Below are 17,824 nucleotides of genomic sequence, written 5' to 3' on the forward strand. Positions count from 1 at the left end.
ACTTGAAAAATAGCAGGCTGACAAGGCAGGCAATTCAACTGAGGAAACCCCAGATGCAGACAAAGCTAAATAATCTTCACAACCTCCTGCCCAATATTCTCAAAATGCTAATTGGAATACAAGGACTTAGAGAATCTCAGAAATTTGTTTAAATAAACCATTGAAAAGACTTTTCTATTACAACTGACCAGGTCAAATTTTCTCCGGTATACTTTAGCTTAACTAGTTCATACTGACCTCTCTGACTTCCACAAGGTGGTCAGGTTGCAAATGAGTTCTTTTGCCCATGGACTGAAGTTTGGAATGTCCAACATTAAAAAGAGAAATGGCATTCTGACTTGGTCTCCTCTGTGAACCAGGAGAGTTGCCACTACCTTGAGATGCAAGTGAGAAGCTTCGAGACTTCAGAGGAGGATTATTCTGTTAGATAAGCAAAGTAAAATATTTTTTTAAAACAAAAAGTCCTCAAAATCTCATTCCGCCATGTATATGCATATAATTTATTTATACATACTTCAGAATTATGAAAAAATATGATTTTGTGGATAGCACAATTTAAAGGCATCCAAAATGGAAGTCCCATACTGGTCTAGATATAGGCCATACTCTTCCATCCCCACCCAACTCTAGCTCAAATAAAACCCAGATCTGGACTATAATTGATGCTACTTTTCACTGCATATGGTCTCTCTCCCCCTAGGAGACCTAATTTTAGGGGTACAGGATATATTTGGGAATTGCCTATATTCAAACCGGTACAGTAATTTTTACTACAACATCCTACAATGAGTTGGCAATTGAACAAAAACAGCAAATGGAGAAGGTTCATAGACTCATAGTTCAATCTTCTAAATCATTATGCCTTTTAATTTTAGCTCTATAATTACTGGTGTTGACAGTAAGAAATATTAAATTTAAACAATTAACATCTTGTCTTCAACCACCATTCCCAAAGAAAATAATGTATTTAGGAATACAAAATCTAAATGAACATTTTTCAAATGTTAATGAATATTTACTCCTGGAACAACCCAACTTTCTGATCACTGATTATATCCATGTCTTAGAAGTATAAAAGTTTTTTATACTTTTTTTCTGAAAGCTAGGCTGGAGAACTACACATTACAACCTCGTTTTGTGATTGTTATGAAAAACTTCTAGAAAATGAGGAAAAGTGCACATACTAGGCTTAAATTATACCCTAGGTATGCTTATTTTTCAATATATTTTCTTTTCTATTATTCTTAGATTGTTACCTTTCAGATGGATATATACCTATACATATAATCTATATCTGTGATTCACATTTCAAGTACGCTGGCACCCTTCAAAAACATATTCTTTTGGGGCAGCTAGGTGGCGCAGTAGATAGAGCACTGGCCCTGGAGTCAGGAGTACCTGAGTTCAAATCCGGCCTCAGACACTTGACACTTACTAGCTGTGTGACCCTGGGCAAGTCACTTAACCCCAACTGCCTCATTAAAAAACAAAAACAAAACAAAACAACAACAAAAAACCCCATATACTTTCACTAGTTTCATCAACCAACATTGCAATCCAATTCACATACCTTTCCAATAGCTTCTGTGTGATGTTGTGTACATATCTGAAGTCTGCTGACCCAATGCTGTCGTTCTTTAGCATCTGTGGCTAATAAAGACAACCTAGAAATTATTTACCTTTAAATCTTTTTCTCTGAAATTTAATCAACACTTGATTGCCTATAACACTGAAGAGAGTTTAAATGACTAACTGAAAACCAAAACTTTATCCAAAAAGAATCATCCCTGACAAGGAAGAGCAAAACTGAAGCCCACCAACCTAGCTAGACATTTCTGTATATATAGGAAATAATTTTCGACACACAATATTATACAGAGTGGATAAGCCACATGTGGAGAAAACACAATTTGACTGCAAACTGTAGTTTTTCTTAGGAAAAATCTTCTCTTTGAAAAACATTTTTAAAAATCAAAGAAGACTTTTGCATTAAACAAAGCATCTCAAAATATTTGGTGATACTGTGCCTTCAGCTCTCAGACAATATATTCAACCAGAACAACCCAGTTGTTGTGTTACATACACATTTGACATATATCTAATAAAAACACAAGCTACTCTCAAAATGAAAAGTTATTAAAAACAAGATTTGTCTTATTTTAAAAAACATATGAATTCTAAATATGCATATTAATCATAGGGTAAGATAGTGAAGGCCAATGGCTCAGATCAAGTGAAGGGATGGAGTATTTCTTTAGGACAAACATTTAAAAAAAAAAAGAATTTTATTTAAATGCATTTCTCAATAAGCCGGATATTGTTTAGTAAAGATTATAATTACTAAAGCTTTTTGGGGGAAAGGCATCCCCGCATATAACATACTTGGTTAAATGACCACCTGGGTGAAAGGTTCATTCTTAAAAAGATTTTATAAACTCATTAAAAATCACTACTTCATACACAAATTCAGTTCAGGAAGAAGTTCAGAATTCCGTGTTCTTCCCACAACTAGCTTAATAATTCATTAATTTCTGTTCTCCAAAAGTCAAAGGGAAACAAAAAAAGTACAACAAATCATTGTAACAAAATAGGGGTGACCTCCAGTGAGAAAAAAAACCATCACAATAATTTTCACTTTAAACATTCATATCCTACCTCTGAGTTTATACTGTTCCCCGCTGGCAGCATTTACAGTGAAGGTATGACAGTCCTCATCACTGGGGGATATTACAGCTCCGGCTAGATGCAAAGTACCTCTGGGCTTCTGATTTCTAGATTGTTCATTCACAAAGTACTCCAATAGTCCAGCTTCATTATTTAAAACAAAAAACCTATAATGATGAGGAATCTGGGTTTTTAAACATTCAAAACTTGCCTATAAAACTTATCTGTGTAGTTTTAGAAAAGTATAATCCACTAACATTAAGAAGTATTTGGCAAAAGATGTCTTTAAATTTCCCAATGGGAAAGGATACTAAATTAGCAGAGGTGGTGGATTCTTGAGATATGTGAGAAAAAGAACCAAGGAGAGAGTTGGGTAAAGCAAGCAGTTAGCTAGGTATGTATAACACAGAGGTAGGAAGCATAAGGATAACTTTTTAGTAATTCTTTAAAAAATTCTCCTGGCTAAGTGGTCAAAGGATAGGAACAATGGTTCTCAAAAGAACTGGAAACAACTTTTTAAAAAAATTTAAGTTTGCTCCTCCAAATCATTAATGGATAAATGCAAATCAAAATAATTCTGAGGTTTTGCTCAAACTCAGCAAAAGGGAAAAAAATTACAAAAAACTGAGAAATAGTCAATGTTAGAGAGGCTATGGGAAGACAAGCACACAACTGCCTAGGGTCACATAGCTAGGGAGTGTCTAAGACCTGAGGTCTTCCTAATTCCAGGCTTAGCACTCATCTACTATGTCATACAAATACCTTACCCCAGTACTAATGTAAGATAAAACAGAAGAAAAAACAAGATTTACTGATTCTGGTACAGCAGAAAAAGAAACGGATGATCAAGAATCTTATTTAGACCAAGAAGAGACTTTAACAATTATTTAATCCAATTCTTTCATTTCATAGATGGAAAAAAACGAGGCCCCAAAGAGAAAAATTAATTTTCCCTCAATTACAAAGTAAGCTATTGTTGGGATCTGAACCCATGCTCTTTCAAAGAAAGATTTCTCTCCTGAATTAATTATAATTAATTAAAGGAGATAACCATCCAAAATATCCAAAGATATTCTGTGGCATAAATAAATTAAATGGGAATAATCCATCTATTCACTGATTATAACATCCTCTGACACTGCCACCACTCTAATACAGGCCCTCATCACCTCACACCTGCACCACTGTAATAGATGGTTGTGATAAAATAATGGGATTTAGAAGATACTCAAAGGCCCACCTGGAGATTAATCTAAACTGATTGAATTAAGTGAGAGTGATTGACTGTTGAATAGCCTACTTCAGGTTAACTAGATTGTAATCACACCTGGCTAGCCCTTAAGAAGATATTGTTCTCAGAAGCTAGACTTTGAACATAACTGGAGACCATCTTCAAGTCCAGTGAACAATGGATTTGGATGATGCCTACCAATCATCTTGAAGCACTGTGTAAGGACCACCTCTGCTCTGGACCTACAAAAAGCTTCCATACTCAGTTTGGGGAGAGTTCGTGATTGAAGCAGGCTCATGGTGGAGGACTTGAGGAAGAACCCAACCAGGTTGGAACTCTAGGCTAGATAGGCCTTTTCTTAACTTTCTGAATTCCACGTGAATAAGTGGTATGCTTTAATAAATGCTTAATGCCCAGAGACTGATGCTAAAGATTCTAATTTAAGGCGACCACACAATTTAAATTTTAAACATCACATGGGGATGTGTCTGTTTGCCTCATGCCTCTCTGCTCCAATCCCTCTTCCACTGAGCCACTAAAATGATTTTCCTAAAATTCAGGTCTGATCATAGCATTCCCTAATTCAATCAACTCCAGTAGCTCTCTATTGTCCTTTATAACCTAACTCCCTCTGATCTTTGCAATCTTATTATACCGAAGTCCCTTACAAATACTCTTCAACCCAGTGAGACATCCATTGCTCAGCTCCAGGTATTGTCCCTGGCTGTTCCCCGCCAAAGACACTGTTTCTTTTCTGCTTTGACTGACCTCTTGGCTTCCTTTAAGTCTCAACTAAATCCCAAAAGCATTCCAGTGCTTTCCTCCTGTTAATTATTTCCTATTTATAGCAGCTTCCTTTGTAGTTGGCAAAGAATTGGAAAGTGAGGGGATACCCATCAACTGAGGAATGGCTGAGTAAGTTATGGCATGTGAATGTGATGCAATATTATTGTGCTATAAGAAATAATGAAGGGAATGGTTTCAGAAAAACTTGGGGAGACATATGAACTCATGCAGGGCGAAATGAGCAAAACCAGAACAATCTCTACAGTAACAGCAATATTATAAAGAAAATCAACTCTGAAAGACTTAGTAACTCCAATCAACACAATGACCCATCACAATAACAAAAGATTTATGATGAACACGCTATTTGCCTCCAGATAGAAAAATTAAAGACTCAGAGTATAAACTGAAGCTTATTTCTCCTTTTTTTTCTTTCTTTCTTCCTCCCTTCCTTCTTTTCTTTCTTGGGGTGGGAGGGTGGGGGAGGCACAAAAATGACTAGTGTGTAAATTTGTTTTCTTGACTATACATTATTTGTAATGATATTGTTTTTCTTGTCTTCTCAACAGATAAGGGAGGGAGAGAATTTGGAACTGAAAAAAAAATTTTAAGTCTCTGTACTTTAAAAAAAACCCCGAAAACAAGCCCCCCAAATAATGTTCTTTGCAAACTTAAAGCTCTAGAAAAATGTCAGCTATATTATTTCCTGTGAAACTACTATGAACTTAGCACCATGGAGTAAAAGTAGAGGTATAAGATATGACTTTTATTCAATAACAAATTTTACCATCTAGTTAGGAAATGAATGAGATAGTAGTATTTCAAATAGCACAATATACTACTAATAAAGGGATAAATTGTATAATGTGGTATAGTAATATAGTCACTTAGTCCCCCCAAAAAATATTAAAGAGGGGAGAAGTTACCAAGTAGCTGTTCTGTTGGTACCTCAATCTCAATATTCCCCAAATCAAGATCATTGTGTTCCCCTAAAACTTAGTCTTCTTCCTAATTATAAGTGCTCTCCTCAACTCTACACATCCAATAGCTACTCACATTTCAAGATTCAGTTTACCTGCTGCTGCCTCTTCTATGGGATTCTTGATTTGTCTCACTTAGAAGTAACCTTTCCCTTCTCTAAACTTTCACAAACTTTCACTTATTTTATTAAAATTTCACTTTCCACCTTGTATTCCAGTTTTCTGTTCATGCCCTATCTCCTCCAATAGACTATAAACTCCCTGGAGGCAAAAACTGTATCTATGCATTGTATTCCCCATGTACTTAAACTGAGTGCCTTACACATAATAGGGATACACAAAAATATTTGCTGAAAAGATTAATGTGGGCTAGCATTTATAGCTAAACATAAACTGCCACTTTACAAATCTTATTTTTCCCCTTTTTGTCTGAGAGTTCTATAGATGGCAAAGAAACAAGTTTGAAATAAAAATCCTGTACTTTATCTACTTGGGAAAAGCCAAAGGAATTGGTTAAATAGTGTGAGTGTAATTCTATCACAACAAATCTTTACCTAAAAAAAATGCAATACAGGGGGTGACTTTTATTTGGAACTTTAAAAAATCTATTTGGGCTGCAGTAGGGCTAAAAATATATGAGGACACATAATCCACACAGGAAGGAAAGTTTAAAATGGGATATTCTATTCACTCCCACTTCAGTAAGAGGGAGGGGAGGAGAAGGCAGAAGATTCTCTCTCTCTCTCTCTCTCTCTCTCTCTCTCTCTCTCTCTCCTCCACTATGTCCTAACTAATTGAAAAAAACAAACGACTGGGTAGATACTTTTAAAAGCTGAATGATAAATAAATGGTGGTTTTAAATTACAATTTTCCAATGTTATGGAGAGATGCAACTCTTACCTTCAAAGAACTAAAATGAGAAAATTAGGAAATATATGTAAGTCAAAGGCCTTTCAGAGAAAACCCCCAGTAAATTAACATTTAAGAGATTTTTCAGAAAGTTAATATCTAATCCTTAAATTATTTCTTTATATAAGAACAAAACCTTTTTGATACTGAAGAAAAAATAAATTATGTAAAGTTTCCCAAGAAATCTTCAAAAGAAAAATGCAAATATAAACAGCCATATAAAACATTCATATGAATAAATTTTCTAAATATAATAAAAGAAATATAAATTAAAGGAACTCTGAGGTTTCACTTCCCACTCACTGGGTTGGCAAAGATGACAAAATAGTAAATGTGGAGAAGGCGATGGGAAGACAAACACACTAACGTACTGCTTCTAACGCTGTGAACTGGTCCAATTCTTCTAGAGAATTATTTAGCAAAATACTAGAAAAGTCAATATACTGCATCCCCTAATGCCTTAGGCACTTATATGAAGGAAGTGAAAGACATAGGAAAAAGTCCCCCTATGTAGAAAAATATTTATAGCAGCCCTTTGTGTGTTAGGAAAGAATTGGAAAGAAAAGGAGTGCCAATGGAATGGGGAATGACTGAATTATTAGTGGCATTTGAATACAACAGAAAATTAAAGTTCCCTAAGAAAAAAACAAATATAAAGAATTCAGGGAATCTTGGGAGACTTGGAAAGAACTGAAGTAAACTGAGCAGAATCAGGAAAACAATTCATACAATGACTACAATAATGCAAAGCAAAACACTACTGAGAGACATCAGGTCTCTGACCATGATGTGACTAAAACTGAAAGTGAAGGATGTTGTACCTGCTCACCCCTCCCCCTTCTCTGGGTGGAGAGGTGGTAGAATCGAATAGAGTGTAAGTTCCAACAATGTATTAATATGCCTATTTTTCCACATTCTCCTCAACACTTTTTTGCTAATTTGCAGGATGTAAAGATGAAGCCTCATGGTTGTTTTGATTTGGATTTCTATTATTAAAAATTTGGAATATTTTTTCATGTGGCTATGAATACAATGTAATTCTTTTAACCAAATTTATCTACATATGTCCACATATATACATATATAAAATTTATCTTGGATAACAAACCCTTAGAAAAATTTGAACGAAGATTTTTTCCCCATTTGATCACTTCCCTTCCTATCCTAGGTGCATTAATGTTGCCTCTGCAGAAGGTTTTCAGTATCAAGTAGTCAACTATCCATTCTGTCTTTTGTAATTACCTCTATCTTTTATTTGGTTAAGAATGCAGCTCTTGGGGCAGCTAGGTGGCGCAGTGGATAAAGCACCTGCATGGAGTCAGGAGTACCTGAGTTCAAATCCGGCCTCAGACACTTAACATTTACTAGCTGTGTGACCCTGGGCAAGTCACTTAACCCCAATTGCCTCACCAAAAAAAAAAAAAAGATCATACTATAAAAATATAGAAGAGAAACAGACCATATACCTCTTACAAGTATGGGTAAGAGCTGTATTCTTTTTTTTTTTGGTGAGGCAACTGGGGTTAAGTGACTTGCCCAGGGTCACACAGATAGTAAGTGTTAAGTGTCTGAGGCCAGATTTGAACTCAGGTACTCCTGACTCCATGCAGGTGCTCTATCCACTGCGCCACCTAGCTGCCCCATAGTATGATCTTTAACATTAAGGTCATATATCCATAAAAGTATTCATTTATATTGGTGTAGGGTATAAGTTGTTGGTCTAAGTCTAATTTCTGACAGACTGTTTTCTAGATTTCTAAGCTGTTTTTGTCAAAGAGACTTTTTCCCTAGGTAATTTATGTTTTCCACTTTATCAAACACTGGGTTATTGAGTTCTATTGCTTCTAAATCTCCCATGTCTTTTCTAGTAATATATCTCTCTATTCTTTAATTAGTAACAGCTTTGATGACCACTGTTTTATAACATAGTTTAAGATCTGGAAGTGCTCGTCCTTCATACTTAGTTTTTTCATCATTGCTTTTGATATTATAGACCTTTTGTTTTTCCAAATGACTTGTTATTTCTTATCAAGCTCTGCTCTTGGTAATTTGATTGGTGTAGCAAAAAAAGTATAAAATAATTTTAGTAAGTATTGCCATTTTTATTATATTGATATAGCCTCACCATGAGCACTGAATATTCCTCTACTTATTTGGTTTATCCTTTATTTCTTTAAAGAACACCTTTTAGTTTATCTACATATATCTTGTGTATTTTGTGATTATTTGGAATGGAATTTCCCAATTATTGATTCTTATATTTTGTTATTATTACATAAAAATGCTGTGGATTTTTGAATATTTATTTTGTGGCCTACGACTTTGCAGAAATAAAAAAAACTCTTTGGAAAGATAAAAAGGAGTAATTATCTCATACAAATGAGGCACAAAAAGAAAAATTGATACAGAAGAAGCTGGGGGGGGCAGGTAGTGTTGGAACCTTACTCATCAGGAATGGGTTAAAGAGGGAACAACATATATGTCTAGAAGAGTATAAAAGTCTTCTAAATTCAGAAAGAAATAAGAGGGAAAGGGGATTGGGTGGGGGGAGAGAATAAGGGATGGACTCAGAGGGTTGTGTAGGTTAAGAAATAGGAAGGCAAGATAGTGGGTAGAAGTAAAGCAGAAGAGTAAGGAGGGATAGTGTAATTAGGGTAAGAAGGATAGTGAGGAAAAATATAAAAGAGGAAAATATACAACAAATAATTGTACCTTAGATTGTGAATGGGATTGTGTTTTTCAAAATAATTACTATTGCTATTGATGCCAGTTTTGGGTAACATCTAAGATCTCCTCCAGCCCTAAATCTAAGAGCTTATGATCCCATAAAACAGGCAGAGTAAAAAATCAATTGACCTTGGCAACAAAGTTAATAGATTGCATGTATCTTCCTATCAGGTATATAACGTCCAAACTTTTGGCTTGACAGCTTGAGTTTCTGAAAGGTATAACCAGCATAAAAAAGGAGCTACGGTTCATAGCCTTATACTCTAATCTTCTCACCTGGAGGAGGGGAGGAGTACCTTTTACCATTTTCACCTTATTTGTATTGAGAGGATTACATACTTCCTCCTCCAGTTTAGCTAGCTCCATTTCATTCCCTCCTTTTCTAGAAGCTCTTTCTCAAAGTAGTCCTGAGATAATCTGAATAAGCCCACCCAGATACTTTGAAGAAAAATGGGGAAAGGTGAGATAAGAGAACCAGTATGAAAACAGTAGTTCCTGAACTATGGAATTGAAGGAGCTAAGGAGTGCTGATACAAAAGTTATCAAAGACAAACAGTCCTGAAGATCCAAAAACCAGTGTTGGGTTGAAGATAAATCTCGCTTAAACAGTATAAAGAGGGAATAGTTTCACAGCATCTCCAAGAACCCTTTGACATGGGAGATAAAAGTTTTTTGTTTTTGTTTTGTTTTTCTTTTAATCAGAAGCACTCTGGCCTAGGATATGTTTTTAATCTGCAAAAACTGCTGGTAAAGCAGAGGCTTCCAAGTGCTTCCTGCTTTACTGGCCAGGGGCTAAAGAACTGGTTCCTTAGCATAGGCAAGCAAAGATCACCATCTGTTGGAAAGTTACACAACTGCAGAAAAGGAGCTAAGTTACACCGAACAGCTGTGGTAATTACTGAGCTAAAGGAAGTTGCAGTGTTGTTGTTGCTGAAGCCAAATAAGTCTGACATAAGGAGAGTAGTGAAGAAAATCTGGGGGGACTGACCACTATCTGCTAGGAGATAAAGGTAGCTACAAGAGACAGAACACGGCCTCCCCCCTTGAGGCTGGACTATAAAAAATGGTGTGTAATTTAAAATTCTGAATGTGGGTTCTAATCTGTCCCCCCAGTTTTGGGGGGAAACTGACTAAAATCACTGGTAAACGAGTTTAGATTTTTTAAGGGTTTGTCAAAAGGTAGTAAAAGAGAAAGACTGAGAACAGATTTCTTATAGCCTGAAATCCTCGCCTTCCTAAACTCCCGTGTGAAGTTCCCTGCCACCACAGTGTCTCCCAGCCAAAGAGGCCAAGCTCTCTCCACAGTGTCCTCTTCCTCCTTCCTGTTCCCCTCCCAGAAATGGGAGGTTCTTCAAGCTGATTGGCTAGTGTCAGTCAAATTCATTGGTTCACTGGGCCCGAAGGTGGTCAAAGTTCAAAGTTGTTAGCTTCTGAGAACAATTACTTTCTTAAGTACCCTTAAGTACCAGCCAGTAATCCATTCAGTTGCCTTATCCAATTCAATCAGTTTAAATTAATCTCCAGGTGGGCCCCTGAGTATCTGCTAAATCTCATCTATCACATTCCATTATCTGGACACAATGGGAACTATATGGATGTCAACTTTCTATGGTATCAGATGCTAGTCCTTTCTGTGTCCATTGGTACAGTGGCCATGGAGTCAGGAGTACCTGAGTTCAAATCTCACCTCAGACACTTACTAGCTGTGTGACCATGAGCAAGTCACTTAACCCCAAATGCCTTCAATATCTGGGGCCAACTCCAGTCATCCTGATCTATATCTTGTGACTGGACCAGATGGCTCTGGAGTAGAGAGTGAGGCTGGGCACTTTGCACAGCCCTCCTTTACTTAAATCCAATTCAGTGCAAGTCATGAAAACACCTTCTTGATGTCCTCTTCAAGAAAGAAAGACAAACAACAACAAGTTGTAAATAAGACTGTTTTATGTTTTGAGCCTTCTGAGAGTGAATGCTTTTAGAGAAGTTAGTGACAATTCTTGAGGGACACTACTGTTTCATGTGCGGGGAACTATGAATCAGAAAAGTGAGTTCTTCGTAGATGTGGAAACCTGGAACAGGAGAGAGCATCCAACTCAAGGGTTACATTTGTTATTTAGATTTTCAATTATTTTGCTAATAACTTTTTGTGAGAATTAAAAAAAAACACTTACTAATTGTACGACCCTGGGCAAGTTACTGCACCTGTTCACCTCAGTTTCCTCATCTGTAAAATGGGGTTAATAATAGCACCTACCTTCCAGTGTGACTGTGAGGATCAAATGAGGCAACAATTGTAAAGTGTTTAGCATAGTGCCTGGCACATAGGATGCACTACATAAATGTTAGTCATTATTATTGTTGTTACTATTGTTACCTAAAAAACAGCCCCCTTGAAAAGATAAACAACCCCTGAATTAAAATTATTGCTTTAAGCCTAGTGAAAGTTAATGCTTATATTGTTTAATGAAGAACTGTGAATGACTTAACTATTCTCAGCAATATAATGATCCAAGACAATCCCAAAGGACTGATGATGAAGCATACTATCCACACCTCCAAAGAAAGAACTGATATTGATGGAACACAGACTGAAGCAGGCTATTTTTCACTTTCTTTCTTTTTTTTTCTTTTATTCAAGTTTTCTTATACAAAATGACCAATATGGTAATGTTTTATATAATTGCACATGTTAACCCACATCTGATTGCTTACTGCCTCAGGGAGGGAAGGAGGAATAAAATTTGGAACTCAAAACTATAAATAAAAATGCTTATTATTATTTTTTAAAAGTTAATGCTTATGGGGCAGCTAGGTGGCACAGTGGATAGAGCACCAGCCCTGGATTCAGGAGGACCTGAGTTCAAATCTGGCCTCAGACACTTAACACTTACTAGCTGTGTGACCCTGTGAAAGTCACTTAACCCCAACTGCCTCACCAAAAAAAAAAAAAAAAAGCTAATGCTTATAAGAGGAGCTATTGGCAACCCTTGAAGGATAATATTCTTCAACCTGAGTTGGAGCTGAGTCAGAAAGGAAAAGGTCCCAAAGCACATACTGTAACTCAATAAAACTGTTAACTAAAATCCTTGCCATGACAAGACATCTATAAGCCCAGTTCGAAAATGATTCAATACATCTGTAACTAAATAAGACACATGCACACGCACACACACCTACCTTTTTGCAAACCTCAAAGCAAAAATAAATGTTTATTATTATCTTGTTCTCTTCTCTTTTGTGATACAGTTCCAGGACAAGTCACAAGTCTATTATTCTTTTATATTTCATGTTCTACAGATTATGGCATGGGTGGATAAAATAATTGCTTTTTCTACATGAATAAATGTATTAGGGTGTACAGCTACTTACTCTCTATTTACTCCTATTCCTTCTACCATGTCCCTATAAAGTTTTTTGTTCCATGTAGCTTGGAAGTGTTTGTTATGCCAATATCTATTAAAATAGTAAGGTTTTTTTTATGGATGAAAGACCTAGGCAAATGTGGGCAACAGTTTGGTCTATGATAAAAATCTGGTTCCAGTACAGTTACTGGTTAATTTCTCTAGTATGTACTGAGGTCTGTATTTTAGTCTAGAATTTTTCATCTGTTAGTTAATGAAAGGTAGTGGTTGATATAACATCTAATTCTAGCCACCAGTCACATCTTGCTAGGTACTAAATTTTCATAGCCTGCAGTGAGAGGTTTTGCATAATTTCTACCATTTCCTTGTACAATCCATATTACTAAGTCTGGATTCCTCAAGGATCAACCTTCTGTATTTTCAATTGGCAAAGACCTAAATTGCCATCATAACCTCACTAAATTGTATTCTTTTTCACAAACAAATATGTGTAAACGAGCCATTTGTCCAATGTCTTATCTGTCTTCTCCCATAAGTCTACCACATGGGATCCCTTCTGACATGCTTGGACTTCCTCACTTTTTCCTGATTTCACAAGGATACTAGAACACTCAGGCTGTTTGCCTGTCATCCCTTGCCAGGTAACCAGCCCATTTTCTCATCATAAAATTTACCTGATGATATTTTTTTATTTACTCTTGGGTCTCTTTAAAGTTCCTCAATGATTATTTGCTGAGGCTTGCTCACATTTACCATATAACTCTCCACTTTAAATTCTTTGGAGAATGACATATTCCATGTCTAGCAGACATACCACAATACTAGCAGAGTATTTCACAAGTCTTCATTGGCAATACACTGTAAGCCTACTTTCACCCATTGTGTGTTCATTTTATTGGCCACTGGGTCATCAGAAATTTTGATCCTTTGGAGATTGTTCTATTTCCAATAACAGGCTGTAGAATTTTGAGGGCGTCCAGAGCAGTGATTTCTTCAATGTAAGAAATTTCTGATGCCAAACTCCAGCCCCCAAACCATGATAATGATCAACAATTTGTCTCTAACTTACAGTGTTAAAAGAATTCCCTGAAGTACTGAGCAGTTATGTGCCATGTCTATGATCAAAGTTAGTATAGGTCAAAGGCAGAATTTGAACCCAGACCTTTCTAACTTTAAAGCCAACCTTCTATCTTGTACACACTATCTCTCTTTGGAAGACTAAAGATGTGTTTTTGTTTCAGAGAGAAACTTGGGGTTACTTAAGTACTGCACAATCTTCCTAAGGCAATCCAGTCCACATACTTCTTCCCATTTAATTGAGCCCAATTCATAGACCATCAGCAACGTCTATCCAACATATACATACTTAGAAACCAACTCAATGGACTGTTCATTGAATTATACATTATAACCTTAAGCATAGGCTTTCTTTATTCACTTCCTTTTCTCCAAAATTGGGGAGGTGTAAGATATAATAGTGAAACTCATTTATGAGTACCTATAGCGTTCTAGGATTTGATGTGATCAGCACAATTATTCATAGGGTCAAAAATACCAAGAGAATCAATGGAAAAAAAATTGTGAAAGAAGGTGTCCTAGCAGTACTAGATCTCAAACTGCATTACAAAGCGGTAATCATCAAAATAATCTGGTACAGGCTAAGAAAGAGTGGTAGATCAATGGAATATTAGGTATGCAATACACAATAGTAAATGACCACAGTAATGTAGTGATTGATAAACCCAAAGTTCCAAGCTTTTGGGCAATAACTCACTATTTGACAAAAATTGCTGGAAAAACTGGAAAGTAGTTTGGCAGAACCTTATACCAAGATAAGGTCATGATGGGTACATGATTTAGACATAAAGGGTGATGTCATAAGCAAATTAGGGGACCATGAAATAGCTTACCTGTGTTAGATCTACAGGTAAAGGAAGAATTTAGGACCAAACAAGAGATAGAGAGGATTACAGGATATAAAAAGGATAATTTTGATTAAATTAAAAAGGGTTTGCACAAGGGCAGCTAGATGGCACAGTGGATAGAGCACCGGCCCTGGAGTCAGGAGTACCTGAGTTCAAATCCGGCCTCAGACACTTAATATTTAACTAGCTGTGTGACCCTGGGCAAGTCACTTAACCCCAATTGCCTCACCAAAAAAACAAAAACAAAAATAAATAAATAGGAAAAAAAAAAGTTTGCACAAATAAAACCAATGCAGCCAAGATTAGAAGGAAAGCAGAAAACTGCAGAAAAAATTCTTACAGCAAGTTTCAGACCTCGTTTTTCAAATAGATAAAGAACCAAGTCAAATTTATAATACAAATTATTTCCTAATTGATAAATGGTCAGAGGATATGAACATATAGCTTTGATTTCTTCTTCTGAAAACTATCTATAGTCATTTAGATTATCACTGGTTAAATTAATGTTTATAGATGGCTGAAAAACTGATTCTCAGCAGCCCCTGAATCCCTTTCCACTATTACTGCAGAAGCAAAAGGGAATGCAGAGATTTAAGAACATATTCTATTTTCCTTTATTTCATATGTCTTTAAGGCCCCCCTGCCAAATCATCATTTAGTATCAGTTTATTGGTGGAAAACCTCTCCAAACTTAACTAGGCTAAGTCCTTAAACCCCAGATACAGCCTGTCACTAAGACTGTACTTGAAGTTAGTCCAGAATGACAAAACCTGTCAGAGCTTGCACTGTACTGAGATAAACCTTCAAGAAGCCAGGTTCACTGCAATAACAACAGTTACAGCAACAACAATTTACATAGCACTTATAGTGTGCCACCTTGTACCACTATGAGGCACTGGAGGGGGCGGCTAGGTGGCGCAGTGGATAAAGCACCAGCCCTGGATTCAGGAGTACCTGAGTTCAAATCAGGCCTCAGACACTTGACACTTACTAGCTGTGTGACCCTGGGCAAGTCACTTAACCCCCATTGCCCAGCAAAAAAAAAAAAAAAAGAACTATGAGGCATTGGATAAGGATTCTTATGAATGACCAAGATAGTTTATAGGAAAAGTATAAGACTTTACAGTCTATTTTTGGTTTAGAATTTAAGACCCATTCTAAAACTCTAACCTTCTGGGAAGGAAATTTTAGTAGTAGAAGACTAGTCACTTCAGTTAATACCAAAAGACTTCTTTTGAAGCTACCAGGAAACATCTTGAAAAGTATTCTCATTTAATACAGATCCAGCTTCCTGACAAAACTAAAGTGGTGTGTCTTTAAAAAAAAAAAAAATCTCTCCAACTTGTATGCATATAGACAAGATATCTGGAGGTAATTTGTTGCTTTTGGCCTTTATATTTTTTTAATGGATTTATTTTAAAAATTTTAATGGACATGGATGTTATAATTGAGTCTATCAAAGCTTTATGCATTAAACCCTAGATTTGGGGAACTAATTAGTTATTGGTCTTTTCTCTAGCCTGAATAAGAAGTATATGAACAAAATAATTTATCACTGCAATCTTATAATACTAAACAGAAGCCTATACAATAAGTCTATATGGAATCTCGATTACTTCTCTAACCAAGGAACTAATTATTTAATTATTAACAGAGGATTTCTTTGCTTAAGACAGGCATTTTAGACTAAGGCAGAAAACAATCACTTATGTTGGATCCATGGGGACTTCAACATGCTGCCAATTAGGGTAATCCTGAAAACTGGGGGTTGAGGGGCAAAATGGCTGGTGTTAAAAGGCAAATAAGAAACCAAAGACTTGGACTGGTTTAAGTTTCTTATGAGCATCATTCCAAAGGATATGAGATTGGAGTAGGAAACTGAGAGCTAGAATAGGGATTTCAAGGAAGAGCTGAGTGGAGGTCAGGAACATGATACCAAAAATATTAGTGAAATGGCACTCTGACACAATCTGTCTCCTTCCACGAAGCTGTGTCCTTTTACTGTAGCATGGAACATTCCCCACCTTTTCTCTTCTCTGACATGTGGGTCCATACTCTGATATCCCTCGATGCCATGTTGCACTGATAGAATTATGATAGATATCATTCTTACTGATATGCTTGCAGTCTTTACAAAACTTATGGCTTAGTGCACTAATAGAAGCACTAATAGAAGACCCCTAAAAACTCTGGAAGATCATATCATGTGATAGTTCCTAGGTCCTTTCCTCACTGGCATTGTTGCCTCTACAAGTTTAGAATATCCTGGATGAAACATCCTATTTATTTCTCTATCAGTAACAGTAGTAGAAAAGGCAATGGAGGTTTTAGATTATGGTCAATTGTAACTTACTATTATAATAAGAACCAGCTGAATACAGACTAGACACTAAGAAAAGTAATCCTTGCTGGCAAGCCATAACAGTCATCAGAAAAAGCCACCAGTTTGACAGATGTGAAGATTATAAGAAAGTAGTTAGAACTTGTCCTGACATCCAGGGGCTCTCCAGGAGTATAATGGTAGTCAGCTTCTCTTTACATACCACTCTGCCTTCTCATAGGGTGTATCACTAATCAAATACAAGAACTAGAAAAATGACAGAGTAAGAAGAACAGTACAGTCCAGGTCTCTTGCACAATTTACTCCAGGAAAGATTGAGAAAGAGTACCAGACTAAGTGGTAATAGAGAAATCCAGGGACAAACTATAGTATGTACCTTTTTTCCCAGCTCAGTTACGTAGAAGGAAATAGCCAGAGGTCAGACAACACTGGAGAGGGACTGCAGCGGGGAACTACAGCTTTGTACCCTAGACAGGGAGCTCCTATAGATCTGGAGTAAATCTTCAACTGTGTCACTTTGATCCTTTCAACATAGCAACAGAAGCTATGGAGTTCCAACCAGGGTAAAGCCTGCTGCTATGTCACTAGCAAAGTTCAGACCAGGCAGGTAGCAATAGACTTCTTAGGACACTGAGAGTTTATAGTTCTCTGTACTGAGCCACCCCTGAGGTCCTTGAGGATAACTGTGTTCAATAACTGGAGGAAGTAGTAGTAGGACTCCAGATAATAAGATTAGAAGCAAACAGGCCACATAATTCCTTGAAGAACTGTGCAGAATATGGCCCTGACAAAAAGTCTCAATTCCAGAAATAAGGCTTAAGGAATGAGTAAATAACCAAACAAAAAAGTGAATGATTCCACAACCTCTAAAGGTAAAGCTGCAAACAAAAAACATAGCT

At 36.5% G+C, this 17,824-nt stretch overlaps 1 protein-coding gene across 3 annotated transcripts in view; it reads right to left on the reverse strand.

Moving 5' to 3' along the window:
- OSBPL11 (oxysterol binding protein like 11) overlaps positions 1–17,824 on the reverse strand; it is an 89,534-nt gene that overhangs the window by 45,397 nt on the left and 26,313 nt on the right. For 2 of the 3 annotated variants that reach the window (XM_043997244.1, XM_043997246.1), the window contains exons 3-5: positions 2,656–2,831; positions 1,571–1,650; positions 238–420 (exon numbers count right to left, since the gene is read on the reverse strand). In XM_043997244.1, the coding sequence (XP_043853179.1) occupies positions 238–420; positions 1,571–1,650; positions 2,656–2,831 (439 nt within the window). The remainder of the gene's footprint in view (positions 1–237; positions 421–1,570; positions 1,651–2,655; positions 2,832–17,824) is intronic. The other variant, XM_043997245.1, reaches the window with a different exon arrangement.

This window comes from Dromiciops gliroides, chromosome 3, assembly GCF_019393635.1.
Source record: "Dromiciops gliroides isolate mDroGli1 chromosome 3, mDroGli1.pri, whole genome shotgun sequence".
NCBI classification, from domain to species: Eukaryota; Metazoa; Chordata; class Mammalia; order Microbiotheria; family Microbiotheriidae; genus Dromiciops; species Dromiciops gliroides.